Source organism: Bactrocera tryoni, chromosome 5 (assembly GCF_016617805.1).
Source record: "Bactrocera tryoni isolate S06 chromosome 5, CSIRO_BtryS06_freeze2, whole genome shotgun sequence".
Classification (NCBI taxonomy): domain Eukaryota; kingdom Metazoa; phylum Arthropoda; class Insecta; order Diptera; family Tephritidae; genus Bactrocera; species Bactrocera tryoni.
In genome coordinates this window covers 5,495,436-5,511,278 of record NC_052503.1, presented here as the reverse complement: position 1 = coordinate 5,511,278, position 15,843 = coordinate 5,495,436, and the positions used below count along the sequence as shown (strand labels likewise).

General features: G+C 39.5%; 2 protein-coding genes across 5 annotated transcripts in view; one reads left to right on the top strand and one right to left on the bottom strand.

Annotated features, from left to right (window-relative positions):
• The window catches only part of LOC120777082 (protein giant-lens), a 38,255-nt gene extending 32,736 nt beyond the window's left edge, over positions 1 to 5,519 (bottom strand). Inside the window, exons 1-3 of one of the 4 annotated variants that reach the window (XM_040108211.1) lie at positions 5,215 to 5,519; positions 4,395 to 4,520; positions 241 to 1,562 (exon numbers count right to left, since the gene is read on the bottom strand). In XM_040108211.1, coding sequence (XP_039964145.1) covers positions 241 to 864 — 624 coding nt within the window. In that variant the 5' untranslated portion in view covers positions 865 to 1,562; positions 4,395 to 4,520; positions 5,215 to 5,519. The remainder of the gene's footprint in view (positions 1 to 240; positions 1,563 to 4,394; positions 4,521 to 5,214) is intronic. The other 3 variants (XM_040108210.1, XM_040108212.1, XM_040108214.1) reach the window with 3 other exon arrangements.
• Positions 1 to 15,843, top strand: part of LOC120777079 (elongation factor-like GTPase 1) — a 181,599-nt gene that overhangs the window by 154,154 nt on the left and 11,602 nt on the right. Inside the window, exon 8 of the mRNA XM_040108208.1 lies at positions 9,739 to 9,923. Coding sequence (XP_039964142.1) covers positions 9,739 to 9,923 — 185 coding nt within the window. The remainder of the gene's footprint in view (positions 1 to 9,738; positions 9,924 to 15,843) is intronic.

Sequence of the window (15,843 nt, the reverse complement as noted above, 5' to 3'; positions counted from 1 at the left end):
GACCTTTTGGACCATAGGAGCACTGCAAAACGCTCAATAAATCAATTCAAGGACATTCAGTACGCATATTTCCCCGAAGATATGAGCGAGAGAGCAGTGCCTTCGCTAATAACAATAACACGAGAACTCTTTGAACACAGAGATCGCTAGCTCCGACGGCTCTCAAGAGCATATAAACAATTTATAAACTAAAAAAACATTTCTTTACAGTTTAATAAGCTACTCTTCGTAGTGACTTACCCCGACTTGGTAGAGAACGCGTACATCCTGTACGCTCGCGCGACCAGCGCCGTGTCTTTGCCGGTTGTAACTGTTGTTCTCCTTTTCGTATACTGCGAAAGGACTGGAGGTTTTTGAGAGCTTTAGCTGCTGTTGTTGTTGCTGCAACCGAGTTTCACGGTGGTAATTGTGCTGCTGATGCTCGCGTTGTTGCTGCTCGATGATCTCCAACATCTGCCGCGAACGTCGCTGATCCACGGCCAGATCGCTCTGTTGCTTCTCTTGTTGCTGTGGCGTGTGTTGGTGTGCGGACGGCGCACCTGCTGCCGCATGATGTGAATCCGTTGCAATCGCCGCGGCGGCTTGCGTTGCTGTTGTTGTTGTTGTCGCTGATACCGCCAAATTGCTGGCTGCTGCTGCGGCTTGCTGCAACACTTTCGCGTTGACTGTGGCATATTCCAAATTTCTGTGTCGCGTATCGGCGCTGCTGTCATCGGCCGCGCTGCTGGCGGTGGCTGTCGCCGTTGCGCTGGCTGCGGCGGCCGCCGTCAGCTCGTACACCTCCAGCGGCAGGCGTGTCGTTCGGGCGGTGCTGAGCTGTTGGCAGCAAAGCAGCAGCGCTAGCAGGATTGTGTGTGGCAACATTTTGTTGTAAGTTTTTGTATTTTTTTTTTTTGATTTGAGGGGAAAATATTGTTATTTTCTTCTTTTTATTTTTCGACGTTCTTTTCGAGCTGTTGTTTGTCGCTTCGAATTTATTATGAATTTCGTTATTGTTGTTGCTGTTGTTTTTGTTACTTAAGCAACACTTTGCCGTTTGTAATTGACACTTTAACGCTCCACTCGTGCACCTTGAGCGTGTTTTGCACAATTCCGTTTATTTATTGTATTTTCCTTTGTGTTTTTTGTTGTTTGTAGTCTAAGTGTGTATGTGCATATGTGTTTGTTTTGTTTGCTTATTTTAAATAGCGTGTGTCGGCTGTTTCTAGCAACTAAGGCGCTATTTGTCTCGCCAACATTTTGTGCACTTACCGCGCTCTGTTGGTGGCTGCCGCTGTGCCTCTGTTCAATCACTCATTGGCACTCGATTCACAAGCGCTTCAGTTCATAAACGATTGGCATCGATCGCCTGGCTTGACGTGTACATAAGTATGTACATATATGGCAATCTGTATGTTATATCAGAGAGCTTTAAAGTAGTTTTTGATTTGCAAATTTTGCAATTTCCTGCAATTTTCTTCTGCAATGCGTTACCTAAAGACGTATCGAGTGTTGATTTGCAATTGTTGTGTAAATTCAAATATTTTTTACTTGTGTGGTATTGTTTTCTTTATATGTGTCTTCTAGAATGCAAAAAAATTTTAAATTAAAATAATAACTTTTTAATATTTTTAAGCACTTCTCAACGTTTCTGTGTTTGTTGTGTTTTATAATTGATGCTCATATTGATGTTTGTATGTATGTATGAATGCATGTATGTATGTAGGTATGTATACTTTTACATACATTTGTCTGTCTGTATATCCGTTCATTAACAATTTTTCTAAACCGCATAATTTTAAATACTTTACAAAATTACTGATTAAAATTATTAAGTTTTTTCCTCATCGTTCAACTCATTTTTAAATTCTGTATTGTTAATTTTTTGGTACCTAAAATGCAAAATAACGTTTCATCAAAATAATCAAAATTGTGTTTTTAATTGCTTACGATTCACTATATCTTTTTGGGTAGTCGAAAAAGTCTTTTCGTATTTTTTCAATAGGCAAAAAGTGGTCGAAATGGACATCCTTGTCGCGGGAATATTTAAAGTTTGAAAAGCCAAATTTATGAGTATGTGATGGTTATTTTTGAGAAACGAAAATTAGTCGGTGAAATTTTAGTTTGAATGAAAAAACGAAAATTCCTATGTAAAATGTATGGGACCCTAAAAAAAAAAAAATTGCGACCCCTTAGAGTTAAGCTACAGCGCCTGGCTTGAGGGAGGATTTTTTGTTGGTCAATCACTAACATTTCAAAAATTTGTTTTTGAAGCACCCTAATGTATACGTAGCATAAAATTTCCATCTTCGGCTGTCAGATATAACCAATATATAACCAGTTTATAACCAAGACTTAAATTTTGTTACAATATGAGTGGTTTCTATTATATCGTTTTCCCATCGATTGTAAACTTATGAAAAGTGGTGTAACGTTGTTTTTTTTTGATTTTTTTTTTGCACCATGACTGGATGTGCTTTTGAAGCCAATTTGGATAAAATAAAATATTTGGAAAATGCAAATCGTTGATTAGCAAGTCGAGAGATTGCTGAAAGTTTAAATTTCTCTAACACGACCAAATGAAACGTTTATGATTCATTTCGAAGCTTGACTATAGGTTACTCATATTCTTACACATCGAAATTGCTTCGTCACTTTAATGGCTTTGATTTGCTTATCAAGAGTCAAATAATTGATCCATTTTTGAAGCACATTATAACTGTCGACGAAAAGTGTGCTCTTTACAAGAATGTAAAGCGCGAGAGGAATTATGATCTAAAATACGATGAACCAGCTCAAACCACTTCGAAGACTGCTAGTCACCAAACAAAGGTTATGTTGCCTGTATGGGGGGATTTCAAAGTGATCTTAATTTTACCTTTTACCCGACAATACAATAAATGAACAATGAAGTGTATTGTGAACAGCTGGACAAATTGGTTATGCACTCAAAGAGAAGCGGCCAGAAATCATCAATGAAAAAGGTGTCGTGTTCCATTAGGATAATACGAGACCTTGTACAAGTTTGATGACTCGCCAAAAGCTTTAGCTCCTTGAATGGTATGTGCTATTCCAAACACACGGTGCAGACTTGGCACCTATGGACTATTACTTGATCCGGCAACCGCAATTTTTTTTTTGTATGACAGAACGGTCACTTCAAATCAGGACGTCAAAAACCACTTTAACCAGTTTGTTGCTTGTAAGGATCGAAAATGTAATGTGCGTGGAATCAATCTCTTGCCCGAAAGATGGCAGAAGGTATTGGATCAAAATGGATAATATATAATTTCATAAAATGTTTTAAACAATAAAAAATTCGTCTTTAAATTGCATTAAAAAACGAAATTATGTAGTGAACGACTAATATTTTGTTAAGAACACAGAAGTTTTCCAAACATTTGTGTCAAGATGTTTATATTTTACAATTTCATAAAGGACAAAGCTTTTCTTTTTTCTAATATTTCTTGTTACTTATTTATAAAATTTTTCTTTTTGTAAATAATAATTTATTTAAGCAACTTTAAAGCTTCGTAAAATGTAAGTTTTAATTTTTCTTTATTTGGCAATTTTAATGTGTCCTGCGCTCTATAGTAATTATTATTATTATTATTTTTAATTATATTTGGGTTTAAGAACTCTATTTTATTTTATTTTATTTTATTTTATTTTTTGCTTTTTGAATTATATAATAATTAATTTTTTTTTTGAAAATATGCGTAATGAGAAATTGTAAAGTTGATGATAATAAATATTTTTAAATTTTTTTAAAGTCAAACCATTTTGGAAAAATACATTAAAGAAATAGACAAAAAAAATTAAATAAAAAATAAATCGAAATATTAATGATTTATAAAATTTGCTCAAAAAAACTGGTTATCGACTGTCACTTATTTATACAATGTAATTTTTAAATTAAAAACATAAATATTTGTTATTTAATTAGCAAACTGAGACGTATAGTTTTTAAATATAAACAAATAATACCTTTGTTATTGTTTGTGGTAGTTTTAGTTTATATTATTTATTTTTAATATTATCTATGTATTTATTTTTTATTATTTATTTATTTGCAATATCGATATTTTTCTTTTAAATTAGCACGCTCTTATGCAAATATGTTTATGTTTATCATTGTCTATACATATATTATTGAATGCTATTATATACATACATATGTTCATGTACATGAATATTTTTATGGAAATAGTTTTTGAGATTTGCATTGACGCGACGCTATTTTTAGTATTAATTGTTTGTATATTTTTTACAATTTTAGTTGTAAACAAAGCAAATTTCTCAAATGCGCAATTGACTGTGTTTCACCAAGGAGTGTTTTGCGATCTGCCATTCGCTTATAAAATTGTTGTAATTCAAATTTGTTTTTATTTTTTTACTTTGGTCATTTTGCTCACCTTTCGGTCGTTAAATTGTCGCGCTAGTTAAACTATTTTCCGGCTGATTGACGGCGAAAATTACTTGAGAATCACGTCATTCCGGCAACTTGGGTATCGAAAATTATTTAGCTATGTAAGCAAGGGCTTAATGGAGTGCAAAAAAACATACGAAAAATATATTTGTTAGAGGAAATGTTTATATATTTTTATATATAAATATTATAGTAATAGACATTTTTTAAACGGCTTGAAGCACACACACACAAATTTCACGAAAATGAAGTTTCTACATTATTCATAAACTCGTGTACTATATGTACATATGTATGTATGTGTGTTAGTTTTGTAATTTACAGTTGAAGATTTTGCAGTTTCAGTTTTCCACAAACACGAATTTTCATACTTAACAAAGTCGGTCTAAAAATAATTGGCATCAAAAAACACTTGTCCAAATATTCACGTACACACACATACACATGCAGATGAATATTCGTTAGATCGAAATCACGCCCGTTAACGTTGTCGTCGGCGCATTTGGTCGCGAGCCGCGTAACTCGAAAAACTAGTCGTTGAAAAAATAACGCCTGTAGTTATTACATACATACATACATACAGACGCATATACATATGCGCGTGCACACACACAAACGCATGACGGTTTATGGGCAAGTATTTATTGAATGAAGTGCGCGCGCGCATTTACAACTTGTTTCCATTCATTCATAAAAAACTTCATTGATCGCGCACCACAGCAACAACAACCACATGCACTCATACATACATTTGCATGTATAAAATCGACTGTGTAGCTATGCACACACGTAAATTTGTAACTCACTCTAACTGGCTGGTAGAGTTTTGACTCCCTCGTGTGCGCGAATACACCAACTTCACGGCGCACGAACGGTGTTCAATGGGTTTTCTTCAAAAAAATAGGCAACAAAAAAAATGTCACACGAAAAACTTAAAAAATTTCGCCGAATCAAGGCTTCAACGCGAAAAAGTCCTTAAAAATTATGCATCGAACTACAGTTAGATTTTATACACATTCGTATTTAATTCGTCTTCGTTTTTTCTATATTTTTATTGCCTGTGGCGTGTCAACACACAAAGTAGAATTTTCGCTTGCGACTTCGACTTCACTTTTCGAACTGATCAAACAAACTGAAAGATACGAAACCCAGCAACGTTCGCATTTGCTTATCGTTCGTCGCCAAGTGAGCAGTGCGCCTGCCGTCTTGTGTCGTCGACGCGAGCAGCACAAGTACAAGTCGCACGTCGGACGTCGGACGTCTTGCGGCGTCGCAGTTGCAGTCACAGTCGTCGGTAGTCGTTGTCAATCGTTGATCATCGTTTGCTGGTTGTCGTGGCTGTTCGTTCGTACTTGTGGTTAGCGTATATGCTCGCTGGTCGTCGCCAACGGAAAACTTGAATGAAAACCAACACATGCATACAAATGTGGCAGTCGGCAGACGTGCTGTTGCATGCACACAGAGTCGCATTTGCGTTCGCTGTTTACCTGTTCGATGCAACTGCAATGGCACGAATGCCACGCACGTATACCCTGCACACACAGTGGCGGCTTGCCCAACGTTTGTGGTCGCAGTCGTCGCTGTAGTCTGTGTATGAGTGCCTATTTTTGGATGGTCTGTAGGAAAAAGTGATTTGACGACCGTTATTTAATCAGGAACGAGATGTAGAATCCCGTTTGATTTTAGTTTAAAAGTTTATAAACTTTTCTATTATGAAAAATATTAATGAAAAATAATTCTGTATATTCTAAGTAAAATTTTAACCTCTTTTTGAAAAAGTTTGATTCTAGGTAACCCCCCCCCCAAAAAAAAAAAACTCCATAACAACCGTTTTCAGATAGTGGACCTCCAATCCCATTTGCCCCATTCAATTGTTTACAGTCATAAGTAAACTCTATTTTGTCCCTCACTGTTTCCACTACATCCGTTTCTAAATAAAGTTTCACAAATAGCGGAAAAGCTTCGCATATGAGCCATAAACGAAAGCCCAGACTTCGATCTATGATTTCAGTAATGAACGTAAACAATTCCAACTTTACTAAAAATCCAGTTTAAAGCCTATAAATTTCCTACTGGGGCCACTGGCTGCAGCATCAGTTTCGCTGCTCACGTACTCGCATATCTTTGCGGTTACGTTTCCGTTCGTCTCTGCTACTTGCTGCACGAGCGTTTCATGAATGAGTGCTCGAAGGTATGAATGAATCGTAAGCGGTCGCGCTGCTGCTCGCTTGCATTCATTCAGCACTCCTCTCCCTAATCATGCGCAGCCACTCACACAGCCATATTTTCATTGATGCTGACGCTGCGTCTGCTGCGGTCGCTGCCGGTGCACAGCATCCAACGCGCCGTCTACGTCGTTGTTCAGCTCATTCTAGAAACAGAGCATTCATTTTGGTATTGTTGTTATTGTTGCTTTAAAGTGAGTTGAGATTGCTGCTGATTTTTTATATTTTTAGCCAGGCAGCAGTTGGTGGTTAGAGCTCACTTTTGCGCAGCCGTAAAGTGTACGCGCATAGGGTTGCCGAATGTTAGAGTGAAAAATTAAAACAAATTTACTTTTGAGAAATATATTTAAAGAACGTGGTGATTGCTTAACTTTATAGAACGGAAAGTCCTTGAACTTTTCTCTCTGGAAAAAGATATGCAACTACATTACATGTATATTTTTTCTTTGGGTGGATCAAAGATATTTGCATTCGTTATATGTATTAACCACTTTGCGAGGCAGAGCACAGACTCTGCGGAAGTTAGCTCATAAATGTATATATCCAATATGCTTAATTTCTATAACAGTATGTCCACAATTCGATCGCGTGCGCACGCACCAGATCGCCTGACGTCCTCAACACCGTCAAGACGGCAATCCACACTCACTTAACTGTGCAGTCTTCGGTGTGCTAACTCAAACTTTCCTACGGTGGATGTCCAACGACTTTGGCTCTGCGGCTGCTGCTGCTGTGGACGAGCTCTTGTCGTGTTGTTTTTATTGTCGTTACTGCTTCGATAATATTGAATCGTCTTCTCTGAAACTACGCTGACTTCTACTTCTTTTTCTTGCGATTGTTGTTGTTTTCGTCGTCAATGTTGCTGTTTTTGTGACTTGTTTACTTATCTGTTGTCCATTCATTCCACGAGTGTCCGTCCAGCAGCGACCCGACCCGGTTCTTTTCGGCCGTTGTGCGGCTGTTGCCGCTCATTGCCCGTCCATCCGTCCGTGCGTCGTGGTATTCTACTACGCGTTTCTCCGCCTTTTTTGCTGATGTAACTGTTGTTGTTGTTACTGTTTTTTGTTAAATTTATGAAGTGATCGTGGTTGTTGCTGTGCTGTTGTTCTTTTTGTTTTTGTGGCACATTCTTGGCTTGTCATTTTTACTACGACCGGAAACTAGTTCCTTTTGTTGTTGTTTGTTTAGTTTCATCTTTAGCTGTTTCGGTTTGGTTCGCTCACCGTCTTGTTTACGCGCTTTGCTTGTTGTTGTTATCATTTCTTGGCGATGTTTTGATTTTCTTTTTCTATCGAGGTTTTTTTTTAACGATTTCTTTCACTACTCCTGCTGGTACTGCCGAGTCATTCGCATGCCGCTCGTTCGATCGGCCGCTGCTGACGCGGTTCGAGCCATTCGTATGGGTGTTGTTGTTATGGTCTTCTCCATTTCATCTTATTTGTCTTCGATTTGAATGGTCTGCTTACCTGTTGAGTTGCTGAACACCGCTGCGCTCGCCGACTCCGTCCATTCATGCTCTGCGGCCGCGGTCAAGACGTCGCGCGGCGAGTTGGCGCGAGTGCCAATCGGCCAAACAACGTCCGGTCCAGCGCCGGTCAACCTGCTTCTACGCTTTCGTCTCACTTTCAAGAATATTCTGACCACTATTTGCTGGCAGCACGAAGTCGGCACTTAAGATTGCTGGTGTTGTTGCTTTGTCGTATGCCTTCAAATCAAATGTACATACATATGTGTGTGAGTGTGTTTGTCTTTTTTAGTGTTATAGCATGCCGAACGCGGTTGTGGTTGTTGTTTTAGCGCGCTCCATTGGCTCATTTGGAGCTTGGCGAAACATCCGAACCCCAGGGCTGGTGTATAGGTGCATGTAGCTATGGCGGCAGGCCGCTGCTCTTCATCTCCAGCTGCGTTGATTTGTTGTTTGCATTTGCTTTAAATGTGCGCATGCCAAACCGGCCACAATAATAACAATAACAAAAACCACTTGGGATGCTGTATAATGAATGAATGAATGAAAAACAGGAATAGTTTGGTCGTCAAGCGCTTCCTGTCCGCGTGCTTAGACAGTCTCCGGCGTTTTTATTTTTAACGACTGCAAAGTCAGCATTTTCTCGTTACAAAAAAGTATCGACCTTGTTTTCGTTAACAGTATTCTTAGAGTTGAGCTTGGCAAATTTGGTTGTAAGACACTTTGAACTGAATTGAGTTTTCTGCACAGCAATCGGGCAAGTTCCGTATTTTATTGAAAGACGAATTGTCGAAAATATCGATAAAATAATGGATTTCGTCACGTCCAACCATCATGTATCTCCTGCTTTGATTACCCAGATGCTAAACTTTGCAGATATTTCGTTTGGGATCACTTAAATAAGGCTAGATACACGTAGAAGATCAAAGTGTGGGTAACACACGAGTTAACCCAAAAGGCATCATGGACCAAGGAAATTCGGTATGCACTGCGGAATCCCAATAAAATCAATCCATTGCTGAAGGAATGGTTACAGGTGAAGAAGACTGGGTCACTTTCGGCAATGTCAAGCGAAAACGGTCGTGGTCGAAACACAATTACTCAAACGGTGGCCATGCCAGGCGTGACGGTCAAGAAGGTTTTGCTGTGTCGTTGCTGGGGTTGCAGGATATCATATACTATGAGCTACAGCCCTACAGCCAAACTCTTGATTCGGACCTGTATTGTCAATCGTCTGAAAGAACAAATTGCCCAAAAACGGCTAGCATTGGCCAATAAGAAAGGAACTAAGTTCCATCAGGACAACGCCAGGCCACAAACTTCGATAGGGATTGCCCCGAATATCCGATATAGCTTCTATGAGAGTGGCATTATGAAGTGACCTTGAACATTGCAACAAATTGCTGAACAACACACTGCATATTTGACCTAACCACGAGCATGCTCACTATGCTATTTAAAACTTTCAATTTAGTATTTCTAAAATTATCGATTGCTTTTTACTATACGGTTTTCGTTTTACTCAATTAAGCTTTTAGTTGCCATCTTCTTGTACTACATTCGAAAACTTATTTCTAGACCTACTAAACACATATCACTCAATAATTTCAATCACTCTCTTCTCCCTCTCTTTATTTCAGGAAAAATGTACGCTGTAATTGGTCGGCGTCACGGCAAGATTCTTTCTGGCGATTCGATCCAAGGCAGTGGCAACTTTTCTGTATTGGCCATTCTACCCGTCATTGAATCGTTCAATTTTGCACAGGAAATACGAAAGCAAACGTCGGGACTGGCCAATCCACAATTGATGTTCAGCCACTGGGAGGTAAGTACAAACAAATTTCTCGTAGGAAATCTCCTTGAAAAAACACATCTCAGCATCTAACACTGCATCATAACATTTCCTATTCTCCGATTCCTATTGCAAGTCGAATTCGGTGCAGTAATCGGGATTCGTTCTGATTTTCTGATTTTCTCTCGCGTATTGCTGTAACTGCATTTTAATGCGGATTTATGGACTCAACCAATCATTTATTGCGGATTCTCACAATAAAACACCGCTTCCGTTCGGAAGCTGATCAATCGCGCTATTAACGCGAGTATATCGCATGGCTATTCGCCAATTTTCCGCAACGAAGCAATGAATTTCCAGTGACTAATCCCTACATGAGTGGATGATGGTACGATTGTGTTCGGTCGTCACGCTTGGTCGATGCAAAGCCAATGACTTCTTCCCGAGTAATTAAATCAGCTGTTCAAATAAGTTGAGCATATGAGAGAATCATCAAACGCTGGACTTATGAAAAAGTGTGCAGTTTTTATCTCATTTTTTGCCGTCTCATCTCTGGAAACTTAATACCGTGTCGCAATACCATTTACCATATTTCCTACTAATTATGGAAGGGCTAAAATTGAAAGCAGAACCAATGCTCTAAATCACCGTTGCCACAGTGTGGTGGCTGAATCTGCTGCTCTGCCCTGGCAGCTGTTTTAATTGCCAGCGTCCTTCCAAGTGATTAACCAAAGGTTCTTATTTCGTCTTTCGTCGCCCAAAGCCCACACCACCGGCATGCGCAGCGATGTTCGGGTATGGGTTAATGTCTGTGTGTTGCCAACCGATTTCATATTGCAAATTAATGTCGCGTTGCTAATATTATGTGCTTTTTTATGTTTGAAATCTCAGTTTGACGTCTGCAAGCTGCTTGAAGAGTTTTTCATTTTTTTCTTATTTTCGTAAACTGTCGGTTGGTCAAACCCATTCCTGTTTGTCGTCTCGACATGTGCCCGTTTATAATTATGTTGATGATGTTATTGCTAATTTCTTGTTTCGTCATTTTTTGCTAAACTCAATTTTTTTGATTGATTTTATGGATTCTGATTCGTTACGTTAGCTTGTTGTAGTTGCATGCTCAAAACTAGCAACAGCTGTGAAATCTGTAAATTTATTGACTTTTACGGTTTCACTGATTTGCGTGTAGACACATGCAAAATTGTAGATATTTGAGCTCTTAGGAACACACGTCTTTGGATTTTTTGCATGCCCTAAAGTGTCAAAATATCAGAAATCACCTGTTGGGACTGTTGGAGTAGGTGTCAGTTACAATTGAGGATATTAAGTTTTATGTCTGTATTGGTTATTCTAGGAACCCATTTCTTGACAAAGGAATCAACGAAAGAATGTTGGTGAAAATCCCTATCGGTTTAGTATCGAAAATTCTGAGCCCTCCACTCTGCTTATAGTGGATTTTGTTATCTAATCTCAATTTTAATTCTTGAATATTTTTTGCCATTGCAACAATATCAGTAATGTTGCTACCAAAAGAAGTCGGAAGGAAGTTGTTTACATATGTGTGAATACAAGAGACAAGTATATACGGGCTCCATAGTTCCTGCAATCCAGAGTCCCCCTCTTTTCGCCTAATCGGAGATCAAAGCTCAGTCTATCAAATGATTTTGACTTTGTCAAAGTAATAGCACTGATCAAAGTCTTGATTTGGGAAACGCGAAAACCGAATGATACCAGTTTTCCTGTTCATATTTCAGAAAGTCAGAGGCAATAAGGCGCGCTGCTCCAAATTACTTTTTCCCGAATTCCAGGTTGTTACTAGACAGGTGTCAACGATGTTATTATACTCTAGATCTCAACAAAGATTCGACTCACCGAAGCAACATTTAGGACATTTAAAGTGCGTTCGAAAAAAATTTTGGAAACGAACCCTAAATTTTTTTGGATTAATTGTCCTATCTCGTTGAAATTTTCCTCGGATATCAACGAAAAAAAAGCTATAAAGGCCTTGAGCTCACTGCTAGTCAAGGAGTGCGTGACTGCACTAGCAGTAGTACCAAGCTACTTCCATATTAAACTTGTCTGGGTGCCTGGCCACAGTGGAATCGTCAGAAATTGTAAAGCCGATGAGATGATGAGAAAGGCCGCCTTACCTGAATTCCGTCAAGATGAGAACGAGCAGGGTTTCCGTTTCTTCGTTCGTTCGGACGCAAGTTCTAAAGGCCTCCCGCGAGCTTAGTAAGCGTTGCTCAGCAACTAGGACATGTGGAGTTGGGAAAGCATTCTGTCCCAGAGCGAAACGAAAAAAGTCCATTCAACTTCTAGCACTTAGTAAGGCTCACATCGCCAAAATGATAGAAGCTCTAACGGGACACAGTTACATATAGACACTTTCTCTTCCACTATTCAGTTTTTGCCAAACTAAGGTTGAAGCATCTCCCTCACCATTCCTTTTTATGAACCCGCTAAATTGGTTGGAATTGATATCAGCCGACCCAATAAATTTATAACAGGCTTTGTCGATATGAGACAGTCTTTTGGATCCACACCTAGGAGTTCTGGGCAACACGACGAACAGGTGTCTCTTGCTGCCCAAGTGGCATTATTCGTGAGCTCACCAAAACGAAGGAACCTGAAACTATGTGAAAAATGGTCAGACGGTACATTACGATACTACCAACTAGATTATAACCTCAAAGCGCGGAACAGCTAAGCCCAGAGAACTAATGATGCGGTCAAAAACTCAAAAACTTGTAATGCTTTTGCTGCAAAAATGAATTCGCAACGTCTCCAGCCCTTGGATCTTACACACACATTTGCAACTACATATGTACAACCACTCTCATACTCTCTTCTTCGTTCTTCGTTCGGACATCCATTGTTTGCAATAAAAATGTCACTTGACAGTGCGACAATCAGCTTGACAATTAAAACCGTTAACCAAAGGTATTTTGTATGCGCGGCAAGTTCATGTCATTATTACAACTGCTCTCCTGTTATTGTTATTGTTGTTGTTTTTTCAATTTTTCTGGTTGCTCACGCTGTCAAGTTGTGAAGTTGACGCGCTGCTCTTGTTGCTGTTGTATGCTGCCCGCGTGTAGGTGGAGTTGTCACGTGCGGCGGCCACGATAATTGCATTACCTCGCAAGCAAACATTGCAAGCGGCCGGGCAGGCGCCGACGTCAGACGAGTGCTTGGCGTGCGAGCATGTGATGAAGCCTCGACGCAATTGCCAGGAGACGGCGTTGTCGTTGAGGCGGAGCTGACACATGACGTTGCATGTTGCATGTTGCTTTTATTATTATTATTAATGTTGTTGATTGTTTGCCAACACAGCTTGTTTACCGCTGCTGCTGCTTCTTTCTCAACGCATTGGCTTTTTATTTAATTTAATTTTGTTGTTGTTGTGCTGTTGTTTTGCTTCTTAAATATTTACGTTGTCCGCGATGTCGCGGTGATAGTGTCGCTGGTGTCCGCTGGTGTTGATGTTGATAATGTTGTTTGTATTTGCATTAGCTGTTGTCGTAGTTGTTGTGATTGTTGTTGCTGCTGCTGTTGTCGCTGTCGCTCTTGTCACATGTGGCACAAGGAAACGGCCTCAGTTCGTGCCATATTGCTTTGCAACATGCTATTGTTGGCGTTTTTAGCCAAATGTTTCTGTTGTTGTTGCCTCATTATACCAGCGTCGTTCATTTTTGTTTACATACAGCCCAACAGCAACATAAGCGACAGGTTTAAATTACAAGGCAACAACTTGACTGAGTTTCTTCGCCAGTTGGCGCTGTTGCACGAATGCTAACTACACGCACACACACTAATATACGGGTATGGACATGTATGTACATATGTATATAATATATATGCAGATAGTACGCGTATTTTAGCAAGACTTTTTTCACAAAGTAAACCAACTGTCGCTTAGTTTGCGCATATTGCATAACCATCAGAGAGTCGCTGGCTTCGCTGGGCGAAGTTTGAAAGAATTTACAAATCACTGTCCATCACTCGGCCGGACTGCCAGCTGCTTGAATGGCATTTGAGCTGCTGCCACTGCTTGTCCCGGACTTGAGGGCCAGCTGAGGTCACACAGCCAACTTGCATAATTAAAAGAAAAGGCTTGAAATTTTTTTTTTTAATAAATATTTTGGTTAGAAGGCATCTCTCACTAGCTTAATTACTTGCTAGTGAATTTTGTGGTTGTGTAAAGGAGCGTAGATAATTTAAATATTCCCTTGCCAATCTGCTTGGTTGGCGATCTAATCGCATAGCGGGTTTGAATCAGTCTTCGTTACTGTATCAGCCATGTGTTTCCCTCGTTCGTTGTTTAGCGTTTGATCAGGTCTTCGACTTTGCGGAGCTAAACAAGTATGGAGAGGTCTCTTATTATGTAACAGGTGGGCTGGAAAGTTCGCAGGCTAACATAGAATTTTTTTGTTGGAAAATTTGACATTATTATTCAATATAGTTACTTTGGAGGACGATACAACGAATAAAGTGGTCATAAAATTATTACCACGCGTGAGCCGTGTCAAGCTGTCGTGTTATTTTTGTTCAGTATTGTTTGGCATTTCATCTTGGAAAGGCTTAGTCTGAACCACGTTAACAAATTGTTCAACTTTATTACGAAAATTTTACATTCTATGAAGAAAGTATAGCAGCCGTAGCTAAGAGTCTACAAGACTAAGACCGTGTAGATTCGATTCAGCGCCGTTCGCAGTAACTCGGACTGATGTATGGAAAGTCTTCGCACATTTTACAAAATACAGCTTTTGCAGGAATTGAAGCCGCTCGACTTCTAAAAAAAAAAGTTCTAAAAAGATCCCTTTTCGAGCCAAATTTTGTTCAGCGATGATTTCTGGTTCAATGGGCAAGTGAATTAAGGACAGCGCCAACGCTGGCTAGGTCAAGTCGTCCGTATGGACGAAAACACTCCAGCTCTGAAAGTATTCGACGCAATACCCCTCAGGGCAAGCAGGTGAAGAGGACCACATCCACTCCGTTGGAAAGACCAGGTGGAGAAGGGCCTGGCTTCGCTTGGCATTTCTAATTGGTGCCACGTTGAGAAATGAAGAAAGAAGCGTAAGCGGTGTCTACGTCAGTAAAGAAGAAAAAGATGTTGATAAATGCGATTAAAGGGAACTCGATAGTAGAACGTTGAAAGCTTAAAATGGGGAGCTCCAACAACTCCGACCTAAAAGAATTATTTTTTCTTTAGATGAAATTGGAGTCTAAAAGTTTAAAGTTCAGTCTATAGGTAGACTCCTCTTCCAAAATGTTTTGCGACGTTAAGTTTCTGATTAAAGGAAATATTGGTACAGATCCGAGGTCGAATGAGAAATTCAACTCCCTTAAGCTTATTAGCTTATTTAACAACTCTCTAACTTTAGTCTTCCCTTTTTGCCTCTGTCCTTGCAGTTTTCTGCGGTTAATTTAGCATTCAATTTTGTAGGAGGTGAAACCAAAACCGAAAAAAATAAAATAAAATTGAGGAAATATTCAAAAACTAATTTCAGGAGTAGACAAGCGAAAGACAATAAACAAAACCATTTTTTCCACTGCGCATGCGCTTTATTGTTATTATGGTTATGGTTGGCTGTGGCGGCTACCGGTGCTTACTTTGAGTGCTGAAGGTTTGTGCTCGTACTCGCAGTTATTAGTTGTTGTTGTTGGTGGTGCTCATGTTGATTATTATGATTATTTTTTATTTCTTTGCTCGTTTGCCACGGCTGCCGGTCTTGCCGCTGTTGACTGTTACGGCTACCGGGCTACGCGCATGCGCGCAACACACGTACGGCCGGCCACACTTGCATGCACCACAAACACCTCACACACGCACACATGCATGCAAACAAACAAATATGCACAGATATGAGCATATCACCATCAGCGTGCTTGTTTGTACGGATATTAACACAAAGTACACACACACATATACATATGTATATATGCATACATATGT